A 24432-nucleotide genomic window follows, 5' to 3' on the forward strand; every position below is an offset into this window, starting at 1 on the left:
GCGCCCTGCCTCTTCATCCCCCACTTTCTCCTAATTCTTGGCAATCATTATTATTATTTCTTTACTGTCTCCATAGTTTTGCCTTTTTTCAGAATGTGATATAGTTGGAATCATACAGAATATAGCCTTTTTCAATTGGCTTCTTTCACTTAGTAATATATATTTACGTTTTTAAATGTCTTTTCATGATAGGTCATTTATTTTTAGAGCTGAATAGTATTCCCTTGTCTGGATGTACCACAGTTTACTTATCCGTCCACCTACTGAAGGACACCTTGGGCACTTCCCAGTTCTGGCAATTGTGCGAACAGCTGCTGTCCACACCCACGTGCAGGTCTTTATGTGGACGTGCATTTTCAGTTTCTGTGGGGAAGAGCAAGGAGCGTGATTGCTGGATAGTATGGTAAAGTATGTTTCATTTTGTAGAAATGGCCGAACTGCCTGTAAAAGTTCTTGCATTTTGTACTCCCACTGCCAGTGATTGGGGGTTACTGTGTTTCCCTCCAGTTCCGCATGGTCTCCAGCATTTGGTGGTGTCAGTGTTCTGGGTGTTGGCCGTTTCATACAGGTGCCTGGTGGTATCACTGTTGTTTTAGTTTGCGTTCCCTGATGACGTAAGTTGTGCAGCTCCTCTTCATCCTCGCCATCTGTGTATCTTTTTTTGGCAAGGTGTCTTTAGCCCATTTTCTAAAATGGGTTTTGTGTTTTCTTATACTGAGTTTTAAGAGTTGTGTATCAGATGTATCTTTTTCAAATATTTTCTCTCAGTGTATGCCTTGCCTTTTCATGTCTTCAACAGTGCCTTTTGCAGAGAAGAATACATTTGAATTTTAATGAAGTTCTATTTATCAATTCTTTCTTTCATGGGTTGTGCCTTTGGTGTCATAACTAAAGTATCGCCAAACCCAAGGTCATCTCAATTTTCTTACGTGTCACTTTGCTTCCTTGGCCCATCTGTTCTTGCATGCTGTTGACTTGACCCATTAGAGCCCACGGCCTGTTCATCAGAGCTGTTTTAAATTCCTGGTCTGGTAATTCCAGCATCCCTGTCGTGTCTGGGCCGATGCTCGTTCAGTGTCTTGAATTGGTGGGGTTTTTTTGCCTTTCCATATGCCTTGGAATTTTTTCTTGATAGCCAGATATGATATGCGGGTCACAGAAAGTGCTGGAAGTTGACCTTAGTGATGTGGTGGAAAGGTGTGAAGGAGGGGAAGTATTTTATAGTTCTGTGATCAGGTCTCAGTCTTTCGGTGGGCCTCTGCCCCATACTGTGAATTTCACGAGCTCCCTGGTATTTTCCCCCTCTTGGATGGTATGGGATGGCTGCTGCGGGGAGCTGAGTCTGTGCATTTCTCTTTCCCGTCCCATGCTAGTGTTGGGTATTTCCCTGTAATTGGGTGAGGTAGGATCTGATAAAACCCCAGCTGGTCAGACTTTCTTAAATAGTTTCTCCAAGGGTTTGTTCAGAAGAACAGAATATTCTGGCATATCTTAAAGTCATTCCTTTTCCTTTCCCCCCTGCTTGGAGCACAGGGGGCTTTTTCTTGGATATTGCCCAGGGGGACCTGGCAGAGCTCCTGGAGATAAAGCTCCCAGAGGTGTGGGTCCCTCCTGTGACTGGGTCCCCTGGAGACTTGAATTCTCGCAGTCAGCCTCCAGCAGTGCATCAATGACAGCTCGGATGGCTTACCCTGGCCCTGGTGCCCGCAGAGGTAACCTTGGTAAACTGAGATGCTCCCTGTCCACCTGTCTGTCTGTGCAAGTTGAAGGGTAGTGTTGTGCCCCGAGACCTCACTTCTCTGATGGGTCTAAGAAGAATTGGTGGTCTTTGAGTTTGTGCTGCTTTTTCACTTTTCGTTAGGATGGAGTGGAGACTTCTAAGCTCCTTACCTGCTGGCCTGGAAACCGGAAATCTTCAGTCATCATTTGATGACATAATTTCTTACAGATTGATTTTTCAAATGTTTCTATGCATTAAAACCGTAGTAAAGAATTTACAACTTAATCATTCAGAAGCCTAAAATAAAGTAAAAATGATTGCTCTAGTTTCTTGTAGCTCATACATAGCTTCTGTACCATCCATAACTTAGCTTTCATGTCATTATTGTTTTCTGTAAGAAAAAGGAAAACCATTAGACTCTGTCAGTTTTTGAGTCAGCATTAAATGCTCAGGAATGAATTTTCCACAGGGTTAACATTACTCACTTGTGTTTAATGACTCAAAGAATATTCTTCATATTTTAATTTTATCATTAAAGAAACAGAAGAGACGGTATTCATTTTCCACCTTCTTACATCCAATCTCTGAAATGCTTCGCATGCAAAAAATTCGTAACAACAAATCACATTGTAATTGATGAGTACTTTAACCCAATATCCTATTACCCCCGCACAGTGAATTGTGAATTCATATTGAATTCCTGATGTTCACTGAGACGCTCGCGCCATTGTCTGCAGCAGTCTGAGGAGCGTTTTTGTTTCCAGTGACACTACAACACCGAGTGGCAATTAAGTTATTACTCCCACAGCAGTGAAATTGAGTCTGCCAGAAATCTTCCTTCTTTTCCCCCTTGGGGAAAAAGTGTGACCAGAAGTCATTGTTCATGGTGCCTTGTCCCTGTGTCACCGTCTTCTGTGGATACACAATTTCCAAGACGAAGTGTACCTGTAGAGTTTGCCACTGAGCAAAATCTCAGTAAATGTAATAAAGTCTCAGCCCAATGTCAGATATGCAGGAACTGTTATAAACCAGGGTGGCAGAGTATCTAGTAAGTTCATCCTTGGAAAAGGCTTCCCGGTCTTGATAGGCTTTGTTGAGGGTCATAGGTTACACGTCAGTTAAACAAAAAAGGTTGAGCTTCAGTGAGTGAGCCTCGGAGTGATAGATTCTGCAGCCCTGCAAGTCCGAGTCAGCCTGTGCTGCTGGTTGCCTGAATGAGGCAGAGGACCCGGGTTCCACGTGCCCGTTCAGCTGGGCTGTCTGGGTGAGATCCAGTTCACTCATCACACGGTAGCCAAATACTGGTGTCTCGGACCCCTGGAGAGAGCATCGTCCATGCGAGGCAGTCCCGATGTGGCTTGGCTCTCGCAGGGGACGGACAGGCATCACCTGCACGCTGAGCGGAAGCAGATTTTCCTTGAAGGCCCTCACTAGGTACGGGAACAGCTGATGAGGCTCTACATCCCAGACAAGGGGAAATGGGGGCCTCAGGACCCTGAATAGGCTCCTGGAGGGTCCTCATCCTGGCAGAGTTCAAGAGGCTTTAAGTTCTGACTTCATTTTCCTCCGCATCAGAGTCACCACACATTTTTAACCTCAAGTCTCCTTTATCTCCTCTTTGCTCATGGTGAATGTTTTCTTTGGGCTAAGTAGTTGCTCGTTAGACGTTGTTACAGGACTGTTTAAACTACAGATGACCTTCTCTGGGCTCTTTTTCAGATCATGTTTATTTTTCCATTAGCTTACAGTTCTGTTTGAATGTAAGGTCCTATAACGTGCTTGTTCATGCTCTGATCTTGCAGCCCAGAATTGCTCCGGCTTGAGAACCTGCGGACAGTGTCTGGAGCAGCCTGGGTGCGGCTGGTGCAACGACCCCAGCAATACGGGGAGAGGACACTGCGTCGAAGGGTCTTCCCGAGGACCCCTGAAGCTTGTTGGAATGCACAACAACGAGGTGGTTCTTGACACCAGCCTTTGTCCCAAAGAAAAGAACTACGAGTGGTCCTTTATCCAGTGTCCAGGTAATAAGAATGCGATGAAAACAGTTTCAGGTTTTCCAACAGTTCTGTTTTTCGATCAAATTATTGTTCAAACAATTTCAAAACCAAAAATATTTTTTCCCTTTCTTGTCATAAATATATACAAAAAAATAACAATGAAGATGAGGCTCAAAATTCAGTGATAAAAAAATATTCTTCCCTATACTCATTTCTGTTGCATAGATGGTATTCTGTTTGGAATCATTAAACAGAGTAACCAGATGCATTGCGTATAATTATTAGATTGGGTTTCATGTCAATAGTTTAGATGAAATAATGTTGGCTTATAGCTGTGTTCTATCCTAGTATTATAATGTTTTAGAATTCAAAGGTAAGTCTGAGGGTCCAGTCAAATTCATACTAAGTATGGGAATTTTCTCTGTAATTCCTATGATGAAGTCCACTGGCCTCGTTTTGAAAAGTTGCCATTGGTATTCACTACCATTCAATGTTGAAGGTCAATAATTACTAGTTTTCAGGTCCTCTCCCATAGGAAGTCTTGATTTACTCTAATACTGAGTAAATCAACCTTCTTGAAAAATTAATTTATTCAATGTATTTTTGAGTGCCTACTATGTGTAGGAGTATTGTAGATGTTAGACATATACCAATGAACAAATTAGACTGAAATCATTGCATCCATAGTAACTGTATTCTAATGGAAGTTAACAATTAGTTACACACACACATACGTGTAAGTTAGGTGGTGGTGAGTGCTATTAAACAAACAAGGCAAGGAAGGGGGAAGTAAGGCTTGCTATTTAAATTGGGTGGCAAGAGAAGCTCTCACTGAGGGGTGACAAGTAATATGTAGATGAGGGAATAAATGCGGGGGACATGTGGGGAAAGAGTGTTCTAGAACAGGTAGCAGCCTGGCTCAGGACTGGGTAGGATCGTTTATTTGGGAGGTGAACCTAGGAGACACCGTTGACATAGGAGAGAATTTCAGAGAACAGAGAAAAACCCCGTCAAAGTGCATTATTCAGGTGTCTCCTACACGGGGAAATGTGGACTCAGACCCACCAAGGACCTAGGAAGAACCATGTGGAAGGTTCCTCAGAGTTAAACTCATGAAGGCACAAGGGGGATCCGGCATTTATGCACAAACTCTCGTCCCCCATTGGCTGATTGGTGCCTCTGGGGTATTGTACTTCCGAGCTGTGCCAGCACGTCTGATTAGTAACTTTCCCCCGCACTCTTGAAAATTGTGCAGCAGGAAAGTAAAAAAACTATGTCAGAATTCGCTTTTGGTGTGACGCCGGCGATTTGTTGCTCTGAAACCAGATGGACCAAGGGGATCTGGCACAGGGTGAAACCATACCCGCTGCATGACCTTTGAAATACATATAAAAACAAGAAAGAACAAACCGTTGACTCATACAACATATCTGAATCTTAAACGGATCCTGGCTGGCTTCTGTGCTCCAGGTCCCAGAGGCTGAGCGCGAGGTGTCGGCCAGGCTGAGTTTACTTTGGAAGCTCTGGGGGAGGGTCTGCTTCCAAGCTCCTTCATATTGTGGGTGGAATTCAGTTCCTTTTAGTTGTGGGACTGAGGTGCCTGTTTTCCCATTGGCTGGCTGGCTGCGACCACTTCAGCTTCTAAAGAACACTCACATTCTTTCCCTGACGTCCCCCTTCATCTCCAGCTGGTACTGTAGAGTCCCCAAAACTCAAAGGGCATCTCTCACCTTTTAATCTCTTCCTTCAAGTAGATTCCGATGCCTTGCAAGGGATCATCTGATTGGGTTCATCCAGAATGATCTCTTTTTAAACTCAGCTGTGCCACGCAACATACCTAATCATCAGAGGGAATATCCCATTGTATGTACTGGTCCCCGCCACACTCCAGAGGTGATCATTAGTGTTTGATTAAATAACTGAGTACTATAATCTAGCTTCATTTCCTCATAAGACTATCACTTCGTACAGTTTACTCATTTAAATGTATAGCAGCTCTGGATGGGTAGCTCAGTTGGTAGGGCCATCATCTTGATATTCCAAGGTCGTGGGTTCGATCCCCAGCCAGGGCATACACAAGAGGCAAATGAATACAGAAACTACTGGACCAACAAATCCATGCTGTGCTCGCTCTCTCTCTCTCTCAAAATATCAATAAATTAAAAAATTTAAAGTGTATAATTCAGTGGTTTTTATTATATTCACAGAATTATGCAGCCAACACTACAGTGAATTTAAAAACATTTTTTCATCCCCAACAGAAACCAGATACTTGTTAGCAGTCACTGAATGTTAAACCCCCACTTACCCTTGTCAGCCCCAGGCAACCACTAATCTTTCTGTCTCTGTGGGTTTGCCTATTCTGGATATTTTATATAAATTGAATCATACAATTGTAGTCTTTTGTGACTAGCTTCTTTCCCTATGCATAACATTTTCATGGTTTATTCATGTCATAGTATGTCACGGTAGACTTGTTAACAAGTAATTTTCCGTCATGGGAGGATACCGCATTTTGCTTATCCATTCAGCACTTCATGGACATTAGGGCATTCCTGGTTTTTTGCTTTTTGCATAATGCTTCTGTGAACATCTATGTACAAGTTTATGTGTGGACATGTTTTCAGTACTTTGGGATGGAATATCTGGGTTAAATGGGAACTTGGTTGGACCTTCTGAGGAGCCGCCGGGCCGGCTGAAAGCTGCTGCGTTGTCTTGCGTTCCCACCAGCAGTGCACGAGGGTTCCAGTTACTCCACAGCTTTGCCAGATGGTGAAGTGGTATCTCCTGTGGTTTTCATTTGCCATTTCTTCTTGGCTGATGATGCTGAACATTTTTTGTATGTGCTTTTGGCCACTTGTGTGTCTTCTTTGGAGAAATGTCTGTCATAGTCTTTGCCCATTGCCGAATTGTGGTATTTGTCTTTTTGTTATTGAACTATAAGAATTCTTTATATATTCTGAATACAAATCCCATATCAAAAATTGATTTGCAAATATTTCCTCCCATTCTGTGGGTTGTCTTTTCACTTTTTTGATAGTGTCGTTTGAGTCAGACACTTTTAATGTTGTTGTTGTCCTATCTACTTTTTGTTTGTTTGTTTCTTGTGCTACTGATGACATTCCTGTGAAACCATGCATAACATCAGATACCAAAGATTTATGCCTGTCTTTTCTTTTAAGGGTTTAATGGTTTCGCACTGGCCAGGTAGCTCAGTTGCTTAGAGCATTGGCCTGATACACCAAGATGTGGATTTGATCACATATGAGAAGCAACCAATGAATGCACAAATAAGTGGAATGACAGACTGATGTTTCTTTCTCTCTCTTTCTCTCTTTGCCTTCCTTCCTTCCTTCCTCTCTAAAATCAATACATAACAATTTAAAAAATAAAAAAAGTTTAATAGTTTTAGCTTTTACATTGGGGTCTTGGATCTGTTTTGATCACCTTTTATAGGTGTTGTCAGAAAGGGACTTCATTCTTTTGCAAGTGTATCTAGGTGTCTGACACCATTTGATGAAAAGACTTTTCTTTCCCCAGTGAATTTATTTTTCACTTTGCATATTTTATTGTTCATCATTAGAAATCATATTTTAGTTATTTGATATTTTCCATTTCTCTCTTTTTCTGTATTCTTGAGTATATGGATAATACTTTTAATAGCTGTTTTAAAAATCCTTCTCAGCTCATTCCATCTTTTGTGCCATTTCTTCATCTGTTTCTACTGATACATGTATCTTTTCTACTAATTATGGATCAGAATTTCCAGCTCAGTTACTTTGTATGGTATCCTAGGCATTGTGATTTTTGTAGTTTATTACTCAATTTTGTTGTATTTCTTTTAGTGTGTTGCACTTTATTCTGGCATGCAGTTATGTTACGTGGGATTTGTATGATCAATTTAAAAAAAATTGTTTTTAAGGTTTGTCAGGACCTGTACATAGCAGTCTGAGTCCAGTGAGAATTTATTCCCACTAAGAGTACCTTTTTGTGGGCTCTATACAATGCCCTTTGGATTAGGAGATCTCTCCCCCTTGGCCAGTGGGAATGCAGACTATTCCCAGTCCTCTGTGAGGTCCTGGCATTGCTTGACCTGCGGGTTTTCTGGTGGCTCCTTCTCCAGGTTCACCGAGTTTCGCACTGCGTTCAATTCAGTATTTGGTCAAAGACTCGGTCCTCTCTGCAGACTGCTGTGCAACCTCTCTTCCGTAGTATTTTGTTCCACAAGTGGCAGCCACTGTGACCTCCCTGAACTTTGAGCTTTGTTTCCTCAACTGAGTGAGACGTCTGGCGCTTATTTGGGTTTCCCTCGCTGGGTTGCGTCCTCTAATCTCTTCCAGGTAGTCAGAGTTTGTTTGCCTTCTCTGGGCGTGTCATTCCTGAGCTGCCTGTGATATTCGAAAGTGGCTGCTTCATCCGTGTGCTTGTCACCACTAGAGGTCACTTATCCGAGTGGTTAATGCTTCCTGGGCAGCAGGGGAAGTCTTCTGTCAGTGTGTTTTTATTTACCGTTAATCTCTTGAAAACAGCACATAGGTCTTGTGTATTTTTTGTTTGTTTGTTTTAAATCTAGTTTGACAATCTCTGTCCTTTATCAGAGTGTGAAATCAATTCAGATTTAATACAATATTAGTATTATTAAGTCATGCCATTATGGTATTTGTTTAAAATTTTTTTCTTTATTTTTTTCCTCTGTTCTTTGTTTCTCCTTTTGCCTTTTCTTGGATTAATTGAGTGTTTTTTAAGTCCATTTTTTTATCACTTTCGTTGGATTTTTAGCTATACCTCTTTTGTGTTTTTTTTAGTGACTGCTGTAGTGATTGTAATAGTCATCTTTATCTTATCACAGTCTACCTTGAATCAGTATTATTCTACTTCATATATAAGGTAAGAATATTACAACAGTGTAATTCTATTTGTTTTCTTCCTGTCCTTTGTGTAATTATTGCCATATAATTTACTTTTTTATATGTTATTAACCATACATTATTATTTTTGCTTTAAATAGTTTTCTTACAAAATGATAAGAAAAAAATACTTTTTAAAAGATATTTTATTTAATTTTTTAGACAGAGGGGAAGGGAAGGAAAGAGGGAGAGAAACATCAATGTGTGGTTGCCTCTCACACGCCCCCTACTGGGGACCTGGCCCACAACCCAGGCATGTGCCTTGGTTGGGAATCAAGCTGGTGACCCTTTGGTTTGCAGGCCAGTGCTCAATCCATTGAGCCACAGAAACCAGGGCAGAGAAAAATTATTTTTATTTACCCGTATATGGGCCATTTCCTGTGATCGTCGTTTTTTCCCTATAGGTCTGAATTTCCTTCTGCTATAATATATCTTTAGCTTGTTGAACTTTAACTTAAATACAGTGTTTTTATTTTCTCATTGTGGCATTAAATTATTGCTTTCATGTCTATGAAAAAGGTTTTTATTGTGTATGTGTGTCTATATTTGACAAATTTTTTTTTTACTGGAAATAGCATCCTAAGTTGACAGATACAGTTTTCAGTAATTTAAAGATGTAATTTTCTTTTCTTCTGGCTTCCTCCATTTCTCTTCAGAGTTTCTCTGTTGTTTATCTTTTAAAAGCAGTATGTTCTTTTTCCTCCTTCGGACTTTTTAAAATAGATTTTTCTTTTCAGTTTTTGGATGTTAGTAATTTCAATATGATGCACCTAAGTATCAGTTTTGTCTTTTATACTCTGTGGCTTCATGTTTTTCATCATTTTTGTAAAGTTTTCTGCCGTTGTCTCCTCAGCCTTGGCACTTGCTCCCGTGTCACTGTTTTCTGTTCCAGGAGTTCACTCCGCTACTGTTCGGCTTTTTCACCGCGTCCCTAACTTCTGACTGGCATTTCTATGTTTTCTTTCCTTGCACCTCCTTTGATCTGTATTCCAATGTACTCATTCTTTCTTTAGGTGTTTCCAATTTTCTCTTAAATCTACATTTCATTTGTTTATTAGTATTTAACATAGCATCCAAGCTGACTGTACTAAAGCATTTTTATTCATGATTCTACATCATCTGGTTTTGCTAAATTCTGTTAATCACTTCTTCTAGTTTCTTCTGGTTTTACGTTGTCATTTGAGACAGGAAAGTTGTTGTTTTTTTTATTTTGATGATGTCCAGTGTATCTGGTTTTTTTTCCTGTTGGTTGTTTGTGCTTTGGGTGTCAGATCTAAGAAGCTGTTACGTAATCCAAAGGAATGAAGATTTACATCTATATTTTTCTGGTAACAGTTTTATAATTTCAGCTCTTACTTTAAGTCTTCGGTCCATATTTAGTTTATTGCTATATATGGTGTGATGTATGTGTTCAAATTCATTCTTTTGCCTGTGCATATCAAGTTATTCCAGCACCATTTACTGCTAAAGCAGTTAATGTTCCCCATTTAATGGTCTTGGCATCCTTGTTGAAAATCAGTTGACTTCAGATTTATGGGATTATTTCTGGACCTAATTCTATTGCGGTGATCTATATGTCTATTCTTATGCCAATACCACACTGGTTTGATCACTGTATCTTTGTAGTATGTTTTAAAACCAGGACATTTCAGTCATTCAGTTTTCCTGTTCTTTTTCAAGATTGTTTTGGCTAGTCTGACTCCTTTGTGATTTAATATGAATTTTAGGATCTGCTTAGACAAGAGGAGTAACAATAGGAAATTATTCCTATTAAAAAAAGTCTGCTGGAATTTGATAGATAGTACATTAAATTTGTAGATTAATTGGAATGAATTGGTATCTTAATAATATTAGGTCTCCCAATCCATTAATACAGAATATCTTTCCATCAATTTATTTCAACAATATTTTGTAGTTTTCAATGTACAAGTCATCCATTTCTTTGGTTAAATGTATTCCTAATTATTTAATATTTTTCTGATGCTATTGTAGGTTGTATTATTTTCTTAATTTTATTTTTGGATTGTTCATTGTAACTGTACAGAAAAAGAATAACACTGATTTTTCTCTAGTAATTGATCTTTTATCCTACAACATTTCTGAACTCATTCATTAGCTTAATTAATTATTTATGGATTCCTTAAGAGTTTTATATATGTAAGATCATCTGCAAATAGTTTCATATGTTCTTTTAAATCTGAATTCTTTCATTTCTTTTTCTTCCTTTATTGCCTCTGCTACAATGTTGAACAGAAGAGACAAGATTTTTTACTTATTCCGATATAAAAAGGAAAGCTTTCAGTTTTTCACCATTAAATATGATGTTAGCTATGAATTTTTGATGCATGCCTTTTATCAAATTGAGACAGTTCTTTTCTATTCCTAATGTTGAGTATTTATCATTTATTGAGATGATCCTGTGGATTTTTCTCCCTTTGTTTCTGTATCAGTATGGTGTATTACCTGATTAATTTTCATATGTTTGAAGAATCTTGAATTCCTGGGATAAATTCCACTTAGTTATGGTATACAGTCCTTTTTATATGCTAATTGATTCAGTTTTCTAGTGTTCTGCTGAGGATTTTCACAGCCGTAATCACAAAAGATATTAGTCTGTCATCTTCTTTTCTTGTGATGACTTTGTCTTATTTTTTGTGTTCAGGTAATATTGGCTTCATAGTATGAGTTAAGAAGTATCTCCTTTGCTTGATTGTTTTGGAAATGTTTGTGAATAATCAGTGTTCATTCTTCTTTAATCATTTGATAGAATTCACTATTTAAGCCACTTGATCTTGGGTTATACTTTTCTGACAACTTGTTGATTAGTAACTCAATCTCCTTATTGATACAACTTATTTATAGTTTCTATTCTATTCTTGAGTCAGTTTTGGTTGTTAGTGACTTTATAAGAATTTTCCCATTTTACCTAAATTATCTAGATTGTCATAGAGTTGTTTATAGTGGGGTTTTTTTCAGTAATGCTTCCCCTCACTCTTTGTCAGTAGTGTGTCTTCTCTTTCATTCTTGATGTTAATAATTTGTGTCTTCTCTCTTTTATTTATTTATTTATTTGGTAAGTAAAGTTTTGTCAATTTCATTGATCATTACAAAGAACAAACTTTTGGCTTTATTGATATTTTATATTGTTTTTCTACTCTGCATTTCATCTATTTTCATACTAATATTTTTTTTCTGTTTGCTTTAAGTTTAATGTTCTATATATCTGTTAGTTTCTTAAGGTGTAGAGTTAAGTTGATTTGAGACTTCTTTTTGTTTTTTGGTATAGGCTTGTACAACCATAAATTTCTTTCTGAGCAGTGTTTTTGCTTCATTCTGTAAATTTTTATGTTTTTATTTTTATTTACTTGACATTTTTAATTTCCCTCTGATTTTTTGGGCCACTGGTTATTTGGGAATGTGTTGTTTAATTTTAATATATTTGTGGTTTGCTAAGTTTTTTTTTCTGGGCAAATTATTGATTTCTAATTTAATTCAATTGTGGTTAGAGAACACACTCTATATGACTTCAGTCCTTTTAAATTTATTGGTGTTTGTTTTATGACATAATATAAAGTGTATCCTTGATTTGGTTTATAGTGTTATTTAAGTTTTCTGTTCCCTTGATGATTTTCTTTCTAGTTGTTCTATTCATTATTAAAAGTGTGGTATTGGAGTCTCCAACAGCTGATGTTAAATTGGATATTTTAATTTCTGACAGTGTTTGCTGCATGTAGTTAGATGTTCTGTTATTAGGTATATATGTGTTTACAAATTTTGTATCTTCTTGATGGGTTGCTTTTTTTAATTATAAGATGTTTATCTCTAGTAACATTTTAAAAAGTTTATTTATCTGATATTTGTATAGCCATTCTAATATTCTGTTGGTTGCTGTTTGAATAGTATATCTTTTTCCATCCATTAATTTTTCAATCTACTTGTATCTTGAGATATGTTTCTTGTAGATATAACATACATAAATCTTTGATTTTTATCCAGTCTCTGCCTTTTGATTGAATTTTCATCCATGCAGATTTAATATTATTATTTATATAGTTGAATCTATGTGTTACTTTTCATTTTTCCCCTATATGCCCCATGATGTTTTGTTCCTCTTTTCTTCATTAATTTTTTATAGTAAGTGAATCTTTTCTTCTAATGTAACATTTTGATTTATTTGGTGATTTTTTACTATATTTCTTGAGTTATTTTTCTGAATGGTTACTGTGGAGTTTACCATGTTACATTTTATTAAAATATGCCTCAGATTAATACTAACTTCATTCTGGTTAGTATATGGAAAGAATCTAACTTATTTATATAGGTCTTTTCTCTTTCTTCCTCTTTTGTGGTATTGTTATACATATTATATGTTGCAAAATCAACAATAAATTGTAGTTTTTTTATATAATTTTATGTCTTTTAAAGGATCTGAGAGAAGAAAGGAGGGCAAGTATGTATTTATAGCTTTTGGCATATTAATCTTTGTATTCACTGTTTCTGGTTTTCTTCATTTGTTCCTGTGGATCTAAATCACTATTTAGTAATGCCATATCGTGTCTTGTTCCTGTGGATCTAAATTACTATGTAGTAATACCATGTCATGTCTTCATCTCAATATAGATTTTTCCACTCTATTCTTTTTGTTGTCATTGGGAAGTATATTACATTTTTATATCTTAAATGCCCAGCTATACCATCATCTATGTTTTAAAATAAAATTTAAAAACTTATATAACAGAAGATAGAAAAAATATTATTTTTACTTTTTTTATAATGACAGAATTACTATTACCAGTGTTTTCTTTTTGATTATATGGAGAGTAATTACTCTCTGAGGTTATGTATTTTCATCTGGAGGAACTATTGTTAGAATTTTTGTATGGTGGATTTGCTGCCAATGAATTCTCTTAACTTTTGTTTATCTGTTAATATCTTTATTTTACATTATTTTTTGAAAAGAGGTTTATTGGTTAGAAAATTTTTGGTTGATAGTTTTTCTTGGAGAGCTTTGAATTACTATCCCATTGCCTACTGGCCTCCATTGTTCCTGAGTGAAAGTCAGTTGTTAATCTCATTGGACTTCTTTATAAGTGAGGAGTCATATTTTGTCTTGTTGCTTTCAAGATTTTCTTTTTGCCTTTGGCTTTTATCATTTTTATTGTAATATGTCTATTGATCTCTTCATATTTATCATATTTAGAGTTTGTTAAGCTTCTTGGACATGTAGATTAACGATTTTTATCAACTTTGAGAAGTTTTAAGGAATTATTTCTTCAAATTTTAGCCCCTTTTTTCCCCCTAACCTTCCAACATTCCCATTATGCATGTGGGGGTACACTTAACTGTGTCCCACATTTATCTGAATCTCTATTAATTTTTTTCACTTTTTTCTGTCTGTACTTCAGTTTACATAATCTCTCTTGATCTCTCTTCAAGGCTGCTAATTCATCTGTCAGTTCAAGTCTACTGTTGAATCCCCCTAGTGTATTTTTTATTGTAGTTATCACACTTTTCTACTTCATAATTTTCATTAGTTCTTTATTATAATTTCTATGTTTTGATATATACCTTTATTTTTAAGCATAGTTTAAAAATGTTTTGTTTTTAACTATTTTGAATATTTTTTATTGCCTTCTAATTTTCCTTTTACTCCCATTTTGGGGTGTAATTCTCCTTTTTTCTCTTTCATTTCTCCTGACTCTCCTTTATGATAACTCATAAATTTTCATTTTGAAGTGTTAGTTATAGTTGTGTGTTTTATGTCAGTGGTTTGCAAACCAGAGACTGCAGGTCAGACCTAGTCCATTGCTTATCTGTGTCAGCAATGTTTTGTAGGATTACAGCTATTATCAATTGTTTACTTATTTTATATGGTTGCTTTTGCCTGCAATGGCAAATGTGAGTAGTTGTAACATAGATTGTATCGTCTACAAAGCCTGAAATAGTTATTATTGAGCTATTTACAGGAAAAAGTCTTCCAATTCTCTATTCTGTAGTATACAAGGTCTGTCTGGAAAGTATCCAGCCAAGGAATATAAAAAATAGAGACATTTATGGAAGAAGATATAAGAAACATTATATGTAAGGCAATGACACCTCAGTCCCCTTCAAAGTAGGCACCTTGGGACCTCACACAGTTCTCCCAGTGTCTCTTCCAGTGTTCAAAACTCTCTTCAAAATCCTGTGTTAGAACTGCAATCAGCTGCCCAGTTGCATTTTCCTGAATCTAATCAATGGTCTGAAATCTCTTCCCTTTCAAAGGGAATTTTAGTTTTGGGAAAAGAGAAGTCTTAGGGCACCAAATCTGGGCTATAGTGGGGCTGAGACACCTGGGTTATTTGATATTTCATTAAAAATTCTGCACAAGACATGATGCATGAGTAGGCACATTGTCATGATGAAGCTGCCAATCACCAGTTGCCCATAGCTGTGGCTGTTTTCATTGTATTGCATCTTTCAACTGATGAACAGCATTGATGTAGTACTCCTTATTACTTGTTTGGCCTAGAGGAGTATACTCATGATGGACAACACTTTCCCAATCAAAAAACAGTTAACGTGGTCTTCATCTTGCTATGACTCTGCTGAACTCTCTTTGGGCATGGAGAACCAGGTGACTTCCATTGGGACAACTGGGCCTTTATTGCTGGATCATCCTGTAGACCCACAATTCATCTCTAGTTATGACCTTCTTGAGGAAATCTGATTTATTGGTAGCAGTTTGAATCAAGTTAGCAACCGCAGCACGATGTTCCTTCTGCTCTGGTAGCAGAAGCTGCAGAACAAATTTTGCCATGCCACATTGCACGCCAGGATCCTTTGTCAAAATCTCAGAAACAGTAATGTTTGGAATCCCCAGATCAGCTTCTAGTTCTCACACTGTCACTTGCCGATCTTTGTTGATTGCAGCTCATGCACGTTCAACATTCTCAGGTGTTCTGCTTGTTGCAGGCCTTCCAAAATGTGGATCACTTTCAACAGATTCTCGACCATCTTGGGGCACTTGCGCTATGCTTTTATTTACACTGCACTCATCTCATTGTCCCTGAAAGCCATCTGAATCATCCAAATAGTTTTTGTGGAGAAATATTTAAACTTAATGCAAAATTTGATGCAGATTTGTTGATCTACTCACTAGGTCATTTTGAGCATGACAGCCACACAGTACACATGTTCACTCAATGGCCTCAACAACCCACACTGACCAGTATAGTGACATTATTATTGTTCACACGTGCATTCCAACCCACTCTCCTTGGCTGCAAGGTTACATTGATGTCATGCAAATTGTTTTCGTTATATTAACAATGGCTCCGCTTTTTTGGGACAGACCTCGTATTTGTGTGACCTGAGTTGTAGAAGTATTTCAAGGAGCCATTTACAACTGCTTTTGCAAGGTGCATCTGGCTTTCCTTGCTTACAGAACATGCTTTACATTGTTTGATGTGAGGTTTCTCTACCATATGGATGATGTCAGTTTCCACCCAACATACATACATACTTGGAGCAGGTTTTAAGTTCTCACAAGTGATTTTATTCTTGTATACACATACCTCAGTGTACTTAAGGTTCTTTTCTACTTCTCTGGGTTTGTGATGTGTTTAGTACTTTTCTCACAGATAGGGGCTCTAACTGAAGGTTTCAAATATTATAAATATGGTTCAGTATAGCTCCCTTGTGTGAGCAGGCCAGAGAGTATGTCTCCTGGGTCCTGTGTTCTGTAACCTGTCCTCTCCTTGGCCATTGCTGCTGTGTTAATTACAGCTATGACAATGACCATTCTTTTTTTTTTTTTCCTGGAAAATTAGCTTGCAGATAAGTCTAAAATATACATGCTTTCTCTGTGGTGCATTCACTACATGAAACTTTAGGCATCCTTGTATCACACTGTCCAGCAGGTGTATGGAAGCATGCAGGTAACATGCTTTGCTTCTTCATGGTCACGTGGCCCAGACCTGGCTTTAGAACTCACTTTGGGAAAGGGGGCTTTGAGTGGCATTACACTAGGGGTCCTCTTTTCTTTTCCAGAGGTATTGCAGGTTACTACTTTCTTGTTTTATTTGTGGGGTTGTCACCATAACTAAATTCTTGTTGTTGCTGGCAAGTTTTCTTATTGTTTCAATGGAAATCTTTGAGGATTAGATGCAATTGCTAAATTCAGCCCTCTTATTCAGTAGTTAAAGCATATACACATGTAACCATGAAGTTCACAAAACACCTAAAGCAACCCATCTCTTATTCTGATTTATTTCAGATAATGCTTTACATAGAGTGAGCACTCGATAAACTGTTTTTACACCACTGAACTAACATTATTTAATTCACTGTGCACTAGGTTTCACATAAATTTTTTATGAAAGAATGCCTTAAACTTTCAAGCATGTTAAAAAATTAAAGTTAACATTATTGTTTCTTATTTTAAAAGTAATATGAATTTATTGTAGGAAATTGATGGTACAGAAAAACTTACTACACTAAGGTAACCATTATTAACTTTTCCATAGGCATAGTTAAATATTTAAAAACAAAATTTGATTATCTAAACGTAATATTTTATCTTTATTTCACTTAATTTGTCATGAACATTTTCCTTTGTTATTAAATTTTCCCGTTTCATAATGTAATAAATGATAATAAAAGCTGAAAATTATAACTTTTCTCAATTTTATTAAAAGAATGGTGAAGATTATTTAACATTTTTCCATGATGATTCCATGTCATTTATATGCTGTGTTACAACAGAGGTATGCCTCTGAAAATTTTTGTCAGATAAAGGTATTTGGTTTTTACTTTTTATGTGGGTGTATTTCTTCACCCTTCAATGTTAACTGATATGGATGACCTTATGGTAGTCTCTTGGGATTTTCCTTTCACATCCAAGTTTTGCACATGTCTGTGGTATGGTGTTTCATGTCTTTTGACTCATACATTCTGATTATGCATTTCTTTGTGCTATTGATTAGCTGTGTGGCTCTGGGTAGTTGCTTAGCCGCCCAGGCTTCCTCATCTTAGAAATGGTCCTAAAATAGTACTTTCCATAGAGAATTGCTGAGATGATTAAATGATATAATTCATGTTATTATATCATCTAGTATATTGTCTGGCAGTGGGGTGGTATTTACAATATTTTAAGACTGATGCTGTGTGTAAACTGACCAATCAGAGTACATGCCTACCACAAACCATCGGAATCTCCTGAACACTGGCATTTCTGGCCAGAGTGAGAGAAAGCTCAGTTAAATGCTATCTCAGTTGTAATAATGATGAAAAAGATTATGAAGGTGACAGTGAGGATGATGTTTGGACAAACGGTTACCAAACTAGGTCAGTATTATGCCCCAAATAAATACTAAAGATGCGAGATTTCATATATGAACTTTCTCATAATCTGAGAATTGTCGGATGCTATTATAATATTAATATGAAGACATAATACATCTCATAGTATGAAGACACAAAAATATCGTGCTTAAATATCTGATTCTGTTAGTTCACATTCACATAGAATTTCAATTAAGCCCTGAAGCTTCGCTTGCCCAAAGAAGATAAACATTTATGCAAATTAATTTAAAAGTAGTATTTTTGTGAATTTTAACATATATTTTCTTGAAGTAAGGACCTATTGCCACACACTTTTCTATATTTACCAATCCTTTGTTATTATGTGTAAATATAATTTTAACCTTTTTTAAATCAGAGGTGGATTATTTAGTCTTTTGTTTATGTAATTTAATAGACATAATATTCACATGAATCTTTTAGGAATATGTTAAAACGTATCCCCTGCTTAGCTGTAACTTTTATGTTCCAATTTATCTCTAACCTGTGCATTTTATAGTGTATAAAGCAGAATTTCTAAACAGAATTTATCGTATTTATTCTCCTGCACTGATAGTTTGAGCCACATATATTATACATGAAAAGAACTTGGAAAATGTCCTTAGGACTTTGCTACCATGCCGATTATGAAAATAAAGTCTTTGCCTTGATAGTAGTTACACTTGGTTTTATTGTACAGATATTAGTAACGTATTTTTCTGCTGTTTTCTTTAGCTTGCCAGTGTAATGGGCACAGCACTTGCATCCATAACGATGTGTGCGAGCAGTGCAGAAACCTCACCACGGGGAAGCAGTGTCAGGACTGCCTGCCCGGGTACTACGGGGACCCCACCAACGGGGGGCAGTGCACGGGTAATCATTTTCCCATTCTCTTCTGTGTGTGTGTGTGTGTGTGTGTGTGTGTGTGTGTGTGTGTTAAACTACAGAGAAGAAAATTGACAAGGATACCCTTGTGTGGAAAATATACTTTAAAAAGAGAAAGTTTTCCATTGTGTCAGTAGTTTTGGAAGGTAATACATTAGAAACTATGTAAATGATAAAAATTCTGTGGTATACTTGCTTTAAAAATTGTACTTGTTTTTCAAGGATGAATTCATGTTTATTATAAAAAATTTATCGAATAAAGATAAAGTTAAAAATGACCTATAATCTCACTGTTCAAAAGTAACCACTGCTGCTAGTTTTTTTTAATAGTAACATATCACTTTGAGTTTAGAAATAAAATAATTAAGGGTTTTTGTATGCCTTAGGTAAGATTTCTTTTGTGACAGAGTGATAGTGCAGCATGAGGTTTAAGGGAATGGGTTTGGAATCAGTCCTGGGCTGAAACCCCAGCTCTCCCACCGTTTAAATATATGACCTTGGCTCATCAACCTGACCCCTCAGTGCCTCCTGGTCCTCATGTGTGAAGGCAGATGATAGTACTTCGTTGGAGTGTTGTAAGGATCAAGTGAGATCATATGTAATTTAGGCACACATAATAGGAATTGAAGTACATTATAAGAACATTTAAGTGCTGTGACTATCTTTACCTTTTCATTCACTAAACCCTACTGTTCTCTATTTTTCTATTCTGCTACTTCTTTTTTCCTACTTTAAAAAAATTTGGTCTTTCCTTAAAGAATTTCCTGTTATGTTGTAATTTTATAGTAATCTTTTTTATCTCTGGATTGGTCTTTGTCTCTTAGATTATGTCTCTCCTTTTTCTAAATGGAGATTGCCTAGATAACACCCGCAGAGAGGTCTCAGATGCTGGCTGTGAAATGATGAGGACTCTTTAAAGAGGAGAGTTGGGCCTGACCATGGTCTAAATAAAATTGTTAACACTATCTTCATATTGAAACTACCTGGAAGTCTTTTAACAAACATGGATGTCTGGGCCATCCCCTAAAATAATGAAGTCAGTTTCTGGGTTGGGGCTGTAGGGTGACTCTTGAGCACTGGTTCTGTTCCGAGGTTTCCCAAATGACTCCGACATGCATTCAGGGCTGAGCCAAGGGGAAGGATGGGCTCAGCCTTCCAGTCAACAAAACTGTTCAGACAACAGCAGGCTTGGTGCTGACTGGAGACAGTTGAAACAAAGTTTTGTCTGACGTTTTCTGATTTCTAGGCACCGTATTCATAGCTTTATGTTCATGATCTCCTCTGAGCTTCACAATAACTACATGGGGGGGTATCACTTTTGTCCTCATTTACCTGCAGACCCAAATATACAAAGAAGTCAGGTAAAATACCGATCATTGGGCTGCAAGTAAGAGGAGGAAAATGTGAGCTCTTAGCTCTTCACGCAGAAGTTATTGTACGTTAGTACGGACAGGGAAGATTCAGTAGCCCTTAGCTGAAAGCCACAGCTTGGTTCTGGGTCCAGTATGAATTGATACTGTAGGGACGGGCAGAGTGGAATCCACAAAATTTAGACTTCACCTATTAGAGTCTTAGTATTTTGTTATTTTATGTTTTTAAGTGAAAAGATCATCAATATACAGCAGTGCCTCAATATTCAATGCACTACAGTACTTTGCAATGAAGGATTATCCTTGAATTCCACAATTGTGGAAATGGACTGAATACACTGTATAGGTGTTATAATATTGGGATAAAGAAATTGAACGATACAATCACTGACAGATTAATTCTGCTGGAAGGATCTGGGTAGACCCTTGGGAGTTGAGAGCAATTTATGATCTTCAATTTTACATGATTATCATGAATTGTGTATTTTTCATTTTAATTTGTTCCAAAAGTTAGACAACTAAGCTATATTATTAATCTTAAAAATAATTTTATTTCTTTACATAGATGTGTTTTAATCAGTCATTTATAAGAGAACATGTAATATAGGAAAACACTTCTCTGAATCATGAGATGTACAGACATTTAAAACTCTGCACTCTACGGGACTAAGTTTTCTTCATTGAGGTCTTACTCTTGATTAGTTTATTACAAGGTGTTCAGTGGATTTAGTTGATATCATGATTTTACTTTTATATTTATATCTTTTAGTTCATTTTTTTCTTTTAACAGTGATAAAGAAGCTTATTTTTTTTCAGTTTTTGGATAAAAGGTGTTCTTTTAGCATAGTGGCAGATCTATATTTTTACCTTTGTTTCTTCTCAACAAAACTTATATTATAGTCTTTTTGGCATATTAAGAATATCTGTCCATAGCAGACTTTTACAGCAGTATTTAATAGTAAAAAACACACTAGGGACTTGGCCCAGGTAGCTCAGTATGTTAGAGTGTCATCCTGATATGCCAGGGTTGCTGGTTCAATCCCCAGTCGGGACACATTAGAGGAATCAACCAATGAATGCATAAATAAGTGAAACAAGAAATTGATCTCTCTCTCTCTCACTCTCTCCTGCTTCTCCCCTCTCCTCTCTCCTCCCCTCCTTTCCTCCCCACCTTGCTCTCCTAATCTGTGCTTTTCTTTCTCCATCCCTCTATAATCAAGTTAAAAAAAGAGAGAAACATGCTAAGTTATGACACAAATATTCTCTGAGACTAGAGGGTAGTGAAAAAAAAAAAACCAAATGAACTTTGCTCTGTACTAGGATGGTAGAATTTTTTTCCATTTTAAAGTCTTCTCACATATTGCAGATTGTTCAAAGAAGCAGAACATTTATAAGCAAATGATTTTGAACACTTTTAAATATAAAAGTAAGAAGTTTAGTTCTCTCAAACTGGGGCATTGACCTAAATAACCTAAAGATGCAGATAAATGAAAATCACTTGATGTGAAAATCTTGGTTTTATTAGTTGTTTTGACAGAGTAAAATTGAAAGTTTGCATTTATCTGAGTACCCATTATCATCCTGTGTGCCCAAGAAAAGCCAGCCCAAGATTTGAAAAATTTTCAAGAGAGCCCATTAAATGAATAACTACATAATTGTATGTAGGTATTATTATATGGTATAACCATGAAGTCATGCTTCATCAAGGATTCTGTTCAGAATGGCATTTTCTATAAACTTAATTATATTAAGTAAACCAAGAAAGCCTTTTTAAGTCATGGAGAACTGCATAATTAAAAAGAAACTTTATTGCCTAGCTACTATAATATTTTTAGCTAGTTTGTCCTCTTTCTGTACTAATTTTTTGAAATCCTTTCTTGTCCTTGGAGAAGTGGTCCCCTCAGATGCCCAGTCGCCCTGTGTGTTCTTCACGCCCCCTGTTCAAGCCCTTCCCATCCTTTCTGTCCTCACAGCAGGAATCACAAGGGCAAGGGGGACTGAGGCTGTGCCAGCTCTGTCACTGGCCCCGTCGGGCCTTTCAGGATGACCTTCGGTGATCTGTATTAGAAGGTGCAGATTACTGCTTTTCCTATTCGATGCCTTTTATTAAATCATTTTATTGTTATTCTATTACAGTTGTCCCAATTTCCCCCTTTGCCCTCCTCTGCTCATCCCACCCACTGCTCCCACAGTATGTGGGCTGAGACTCACACAACTACCAGAAACACAGTCCTCGAACCTTTGAGGGCTGGGGACTGTGGCCACGGCTGTGGCAGCACCTTCCTTACACCTGCCCACCCCTCCTCCAGATCCCCCTCCCTAACTCTGATTGACACAGAGTCCTCCTTTCCATCCTGACTTACACGAAACTTTGACTTCAACTTTCGGCACTTGGTTAGTGTTAAATAACTCATGTCATGTTTTCTCTTTATTTTTTAATTTTGGCTATACGTTGATGTTGCAGCTTTATATTATAGAGGAAAAATATCATGTGACCACATAATGTCCCTCTAGTGTATGCCTTGGCTATAAAATCGTCATATAAAATTTGCCAGGCAAAGGCCACCGCATGATAATTTCCTAGCTGCTTATTCAGCGTGAAAAGATAACCTCAAACGCTGACAACAACAGAATAATTTCAACACTGTCATGAAGTATAAATTTTAAACAATTGAGTTTCAGACACTTTTGAGCCATTTCAGCCTGAAGTACAGCACCACAAGGGAATTCTCTTAAACTGAGCTTACATTAAGAGGTATTTCAACACAATTGTTTTTATCTCAGAAATTATTAAAGCTACTATACCATGTTAACTATTTATAGTACTGCTATAAAGGACAAATAAAGGGTTTATCTAGGTTTTAAAATAGTAATGAAGTGAAGTTCTGAATACAAGGCAGAATTAATATGATACTCTGCAAGTTAATATTAAATATATCATAGTATATATTCATTCACGGTTTATAAAGTTACATGCATGGTGTCAATATATCTTAGTCTCCCTCTGTTACTTGAGGATTGTTTCTTTTATTCCTCGAGTTTAAACCCTTGCCATTTGTTTCTATAATTCTCACATGTTGTGTTTTCATACTTAATTCTACAAACCTAAAGGAAATTTATGCTGATTTATTTAAATATTCTTTATGAAGAAACATGTACTTTTATGCAGAAATATCTTCCAGAAAAAAAAACATGTTCTTAAAAATCTACTTAATACCAACTTATTTTTATGTGTGTGTAGGGGTATGTGTATTTACTTTACATTAATTATCTATTTTTAAAGCAAATAATCATAAACAAATAGCAACAAACTTAAGTGTTCTAGAATACTCTATACTTTGATCAAAACCAGGGACTCAGCTTATTTTTGTATGTGTATGTGTACCAGGAAAAGACCACACTATTTTATTTTTATCCACAGAATGGCTTTACTTAGCTGGTGGGGTGCAGGGACATAGTAGTTCTCATGAAAGGTTTTAAAGGGGCTAGTAATATGGTCAGCCTTGTCTCTGTAGAATATGTCTCGGGGCTGGGGAAGGAGTTGGAGCCTAGAAATACTGCAGGTGAAAAGATCGGACATGTGATCGATTGTACAGGGAGAGAACGCGGGTGGCAGTGTTTGAATCGCGCCGTCACAAGGAAACTGAGGGGACTTGCAGAATCGGAACCCACCAGTTCTTTGGGTGTTGGGCACAATAAAGTGTGAGGTTGGCGTCCTAAATGATCAGAATGCTGCTCTCTAATGAGGAATTCAAAATAAGAAAATACAACAGGTTCATATGAACCCAATCAACTGTGTTTATTATAACGTGTTCCAATTAGTTATGGGAAACTAAAATGGAGAATATCTCAGAAGCTAGAAGGGACACTATTGGGGCAAACACACATACTTTTTTAATGCAATACGTTACTATTTTTATTATCGTCAGCAGTGGGAGTAATAGAAGTAATAAATGTATTTATCAAGTGCTTGGTATGTGTTAGGTATTTTAGAACACGTTACCTGAGGGCTAAGTGTTACTACTTTCCTTTTACAGATGAAGAAACTAAGCCTAGAGAGGCTAAGTAAGTCGCCGGTGTCACATATATAGCGATTATAGATGCCCGTGTTGAAACTGAGCTGCTTGACTCCAAAGCTCTTGTGCTGTGTGCAACTCGTTTCATTGAGCAGATAATGCAAAGTACGAGTGGAAGGAGGCCCAAAGATGAAAGACATAAATACTCAGGTCCATACA

At 36.9% G+C, this 24432-nt stretch overlaps 1 protein-coding gene across 1 annotated transcript in view; it reads left to right on the forward strand.

Moving 5' to 3' along the window:
* Nucleotides 1-24432, forward strand: part of ATRNL1 (attractin like 1) — a 506174-nt gene that overhangs the window by 126891 nt on the left and 354851 nt on the right. The window contains exons 18-19 of the mRNA XM_045854498.1: nucleotides 3523-3741; nucleotides 18678-18815. Of these exons, the coding sequence (XP_045710454.1) occupies nucleotides 3523-3741; nucleotides 18678-18815 (357 nt within the window). The remainder of the gene's footprint in view (nucleotides 1-3522; nucleotides 3742-18677; nucleotides 18816-24432) is intronic.

This window comes from Phyllostomus hastatus, unplaced genomic scaffold (assembly GCF_019186645.2).
Source record: "Phyllostomus hastatus isolate PE091 unplaced genomic scaffold, TTU_PhHast_1.1 phas_scaffold_1066, whole genome shotgun sequence".
NCBI classification, from domain to species: domain Eukaryota; kingdom Metazoa; phylum Chordata; class Mammalia; order Chiroptera; family Phyllostomidae; genus Phyllostomus; species Phyllostomus hastatus.